Below are 4,148 nucleotides of genomic sequence, written 5' to 3'. Positions count from 1 at the left end.
GCATTTGCGAAGGTCTTAAGCGGGGAACATACTCCAAACAAACTCTTTGATGGAACATACCCCGCTAATCATTTTCCTTCTGACCTGGCAGTGGAGTCAGGGCATATGCTAAGTTCGACAATTGGCATCAAACGGTGCAAAGAAAGTCAAGCATGTGATCTAATCAGCGCAGCCTGCAAACAAATTGACGTGCATCATTCCCATTCGCTCAATTATCTGCTGCTCTCTCCTGACTTGATACTGACTGTGCTTATGCATCTGGAAGCCGTTCGTCGGGTCCCTTTGTGTGACGTGTCAAGTCGCCCTATTGGTCCATGTCTGCGGCTACAGTTGGCTCATCCGCTGGTAAGAATGTGCCACGCAACTGTGCGATACACAGTGTGGGAATCGCGCCTATCACTGCCGTACACAGTTCGAGTCTCGCACTCTTGCTGCAGGCTTTTGAGGCTCTGAGGAGCGTTCCTGCACTGAAGCTGGACCAGCACTCATGTTTGTCGGTTAGCGCCTAAACTATATGCCATTTGAGAGTAAATGAAAGTTCGAAAATCGTCTGAATGTTCCTATTCTCATATAAGTGCCACCTTCCAATCATTTCCTGCGCTTTTGGTCCATCCCGCACCTGCCTTGACTCACCTTCGATCGCTTCGCATAATTCGGGAAAGTGGGAACGCTGCATAATGTATTTTTGAAATTGATCTGGCACGCCTTTTCATGACAGCGAAAGATTCTTCATGAAAAGGCTGCAGCAAACACGCATCGCTGGTTCTTACGCGGCAGCCTTTCTGGTTGGAGAGCATACCGGTAGGTTTTTTGCAGGTCGCATAGTAGCGACGCACGCACGCTCAGCCTTGGTGGCGGAGTCCGCTAAGCCCCGCAACAAGACGCAGGGGGTTATCAATTGTTAAGGCTCCGATCGCAAAGCAGGCCAGGCTGTTTCAACCCTCCACACTTTCAACTTTCCACTGCAATCGGTACTGCTGATGCAACCTTGCTGCCAGCGATGTCCTTCGGCTTCTCCATCGGAGACTTCCTCGCGGTCGGCAAGCTCGTTGCCGAGATCATCACCTGCCTCCAAGATGCCGGCGGCGCGAAATCCGATTACCAAGACCTGATTCGCGAGCTTGAGTGCCTCGGGCAGGTCCTGCGTCGACTCGATAAACTCAAGTCACAGAATTCGAACACGAAGAGCCTCGAATCGATCAAGTACGCTGCGTTAAGCTGTCAACGGCCGCTCGAGGGTTTCTTGGTGAGAATAAGGCGGTATGAGGATACTCTCGGTGTAAGAGCCAAACAAAATGTCTTTGGCAAGTCAAGTATGCACAGAATACGATGGTCCCTTGTTAAAAAGGAGGAGGTGACGAAGCTACAGGGCTACTTGAGCGTGCATATTGGGGCCATAAATATTCTTCTCGCTGAACATGGACTAGAATCGCTTCAAGTGGTTTCAAAAGATGCCGAAGGCTTTCAAGAACACGTTCGAGGGACTCTCGAGGGCGTGCAGAGGGCTATGAGTAACATAGAGAGGAATTCAGGGGCACAGAGGCATGCAGTGGAGGCCAACAACTCCATGCTCACCACACTCTACCAAATGGTATGTGGTGATATTTCCAGCGGCTTGAAGTCTCTCATGAGCATGGCATCAACTGTCTGGTAAGTGTTTAAAACGTCTCACTGTTCTTGGTGTCTATCTAATCTCAGTACTGCAGCGTGACAACGCAGCAAATGTACGGGATCCTTCTCGAAATCAAGTCTTCCTTTCACGTTGCCGATGCCCGATGGATTTGGTTCCAAGAGCCCTTCAAGGTCGAGGATGCGTTGGGAATCAAGTTCCCAATTCCTGCTGAGTACAACTTCGACTTAATCGACGCCATTATCAAGACGCGATTCAAGAGTGGACCAGGCTCTCGAGAAGTACGTCTTGGTAATTATGAACTCGTACAAGCACGAAACAGCAGCCAGGCCATATCTGAAAGGACATTCCTCCGTCCTGGAGCCCAAATTATCATGGCGATCATTATCAATAAGCATGACGATGGAGTCGGCAAGATTGCGTGCCCGATGCGGCATTGTGGCTCAATACAGACTACACCAGTCTCCGGTGGCGGCAGATTCTGGTATTTTGAACTTTTACATTGTGGAATATATTTACTTACCATATTCTAGTTTGGAATGTCAAGTCTGGTTTGGCGAATCGACCCGGAAACGCAAACGCGTCGAAGATTTTGTCGAGCAAGAAAATCGCCAACGTCGACGCTTCTCGACAGAACCATCCAGCGAAGCTCACCATGTGGGCAACTCTCAGCTCTGCAGAAGACCTTCCCTACCTGATGAGGAAACTGGCGCATACAAAAATGTTCGCTGTGCTAAGCCCAACGATGTACCAACTGCACCGATTGAGGAAGATTCAACTGAATCTAAAGATGATAGCACCAACATCAAACATGCAGAAAAAGACGAGGTGAGCTTCTTCACTAATTATGGGGCGATTGAGCTGACACGTTGGTGAGGCAGTCTCCACACGCTCTAAGTCTTTGGAACACTAGTGGAACCCCCCTAATGACCCACACTGTCAACTCCTCCCAGAGGTACAGTGGAATCTGCCCCCGGAGAAGATGGACACTCAAGTTGTCAACCTGGATGTTTCCTGCGTCCCACTCCCTTACCATGCCTATCGTCCGCGGACCCTTAGTAATGCCTCGTTTATCGACTTTTGGACAACGCCAACAGTGCCAGGCTCGCTTACTTCTACAGTATCAACCCAGCCTTTCTACTGGCTGGATGATCACGGCGCAGGATTGCAGCAGGGTGGCATATATTCCACATATACGAGCTCGAATGCGTCGGTCTATAGCAATAGCGACTAACAACACTATTTTAGTAGCTTCATGAATGCACCTTACCGTAGCTTCGATGATCTGAAAGAAGAAGAATACCAGTATAGTCAAAGGGTGAGTGATCAGCGCCATCACCACAATCTCTCACTAAACCCTAGAGAAGACAGATTAGCATGCTTTTCTCCTTGGAGCTTTACCGTCCTTAATGTTACTCGCCTTAAAGTCAATACCAGTGCTCCCGCTAGTAATCTGTATGTCCGATATTCTCAGCCATATTCTAAACAAATTCCTGACGAATTCTACATTGTATAGCTGTTCTTAATCACGCCATGCGCGGTTATTTTGCTACCGGCTGTGTCTTTCTTCTCGCAGTATTTTCTTTATCTAGATAATTTTTTTTTAGTCATTTAGTTCTGTTAAATAGTTGATAGCCATCAGTCAGTTCTGGAAGGCTGGTGAAAAAAGGTGCTTTCGGGGTGGAGTAAACTCGCCACTCTAAGCAAAAGTGAGTGGTCTAAGCAGTTGTCATAGATACGGACTACGATCACCAAGAACCCATGCCTTGAAGCACACATGCACGCCAGCATTGACTACATTGATGTGTCTTTCAGCATTACCATGCAATGCGACGGCAAGCGATAGGCTGCCCGGATCTAGACAGATCCCGAGTGGGTCTCACGTGACGATGGCGCTTAGCCGACATCGGTTTCTCTTTTTCCCGCTTCTGACGCGTCAACATCCCACGTATTCTCTCGTCTGCTTTTCTTTGCTGCAAGAGTACCTGCCCTGCTCCAACTGTCGACCCTGAGCGCTGTCCCTTGCCGGTACCCTGAGAAGTGCCTTAGAACTTTCCGTCCTGTGCCCGGAGGCCCCTGCAGGATTGCCTCTTCGGCGGCCCTTCCAGTGCAGGCTTTTGGCCCTAAGGGTTAAGTATTCCGTGTATTCCGGAGTCCGTAACAGTTGGGCTACTTCCTACTCGTAGACGACTGCTTACCATTACTCGTTCCTCTCACGGGCAACGAACACCATGGGGGCCACGATGCAAGGATTCACGGCAGAACAAGCCGTTGATTGGCACACGACTCGCGCAGGGCCAATCGCTAATATGCATTGCGGTCCGTCCCACTGGGTAGGATTCCACAAAGCCGCATGGTGCTTGCATCAACGTCCCGTTTGTTGCTAGCGAGCGCTTGGAGCTACCAAGCCATGTCTACTATAGCTACCTATGCGTTCAGCCACTCGGTCTGACGTGCTATCAACCCTTGCATCAGCCTTCTCATTGGGTAGTTGGTTACGATCGGTTGGTGCAGGGGC

At 49.6% G+C, this 4,148-nt stretch overlaps 1 protein-coding gene across 1 annotated transcript; it reads left to right on the top strand.

Annotated features, from left to right (window-relative positions):
* Nucleotides 1-1,000: 1,000 nt before the first annotated feature.
* Nucleotides 1,001-2,527, top strand: LTHEOB_10000 (uncharacterized protein; the record flags this gene model as incomplete). Its single annotated transcript, XM_035506598.1, has 6 exons — nucleotides 1,001-1,313; nucleotides 1,551-1,650; nucleotides 1,707-1,911; nucleotides 2,093-2,114; nucleotides 2,164-2,458; nucleotides 2,512-2,527. 6 exons carry the CDS (start codon nucleotides 1,001-1,003, stop codon nucleotides 2,525-2,527), a joined length of 951 nt encoding a protein of 316 aa, XP_035368312.1.
* Nucleotides 2,528-4,148: the final 1,621 nt, after the last annotated feature.

This window comes from Lasiodiplodia theobromae (assembly GCF_012971845.1).
Source record: "Lasiodiplodia theobromae strain AM2As chromosome Unknown scaffold_35, whole genome shotgun sequence".
Classification (NCBI taxonomy): Eukaryota; Fungi; Ascomycota; class Dothideomycetes; order Botryosphaeriales; family Botryosphaeriaceae; genus Lasiodiplodia; species Lasiodiplodia theobromae.
Note: the sequence above shows the minus strand (reverse complement) of the source record. Positions and strands in the feature narration are given on the sequence as shown.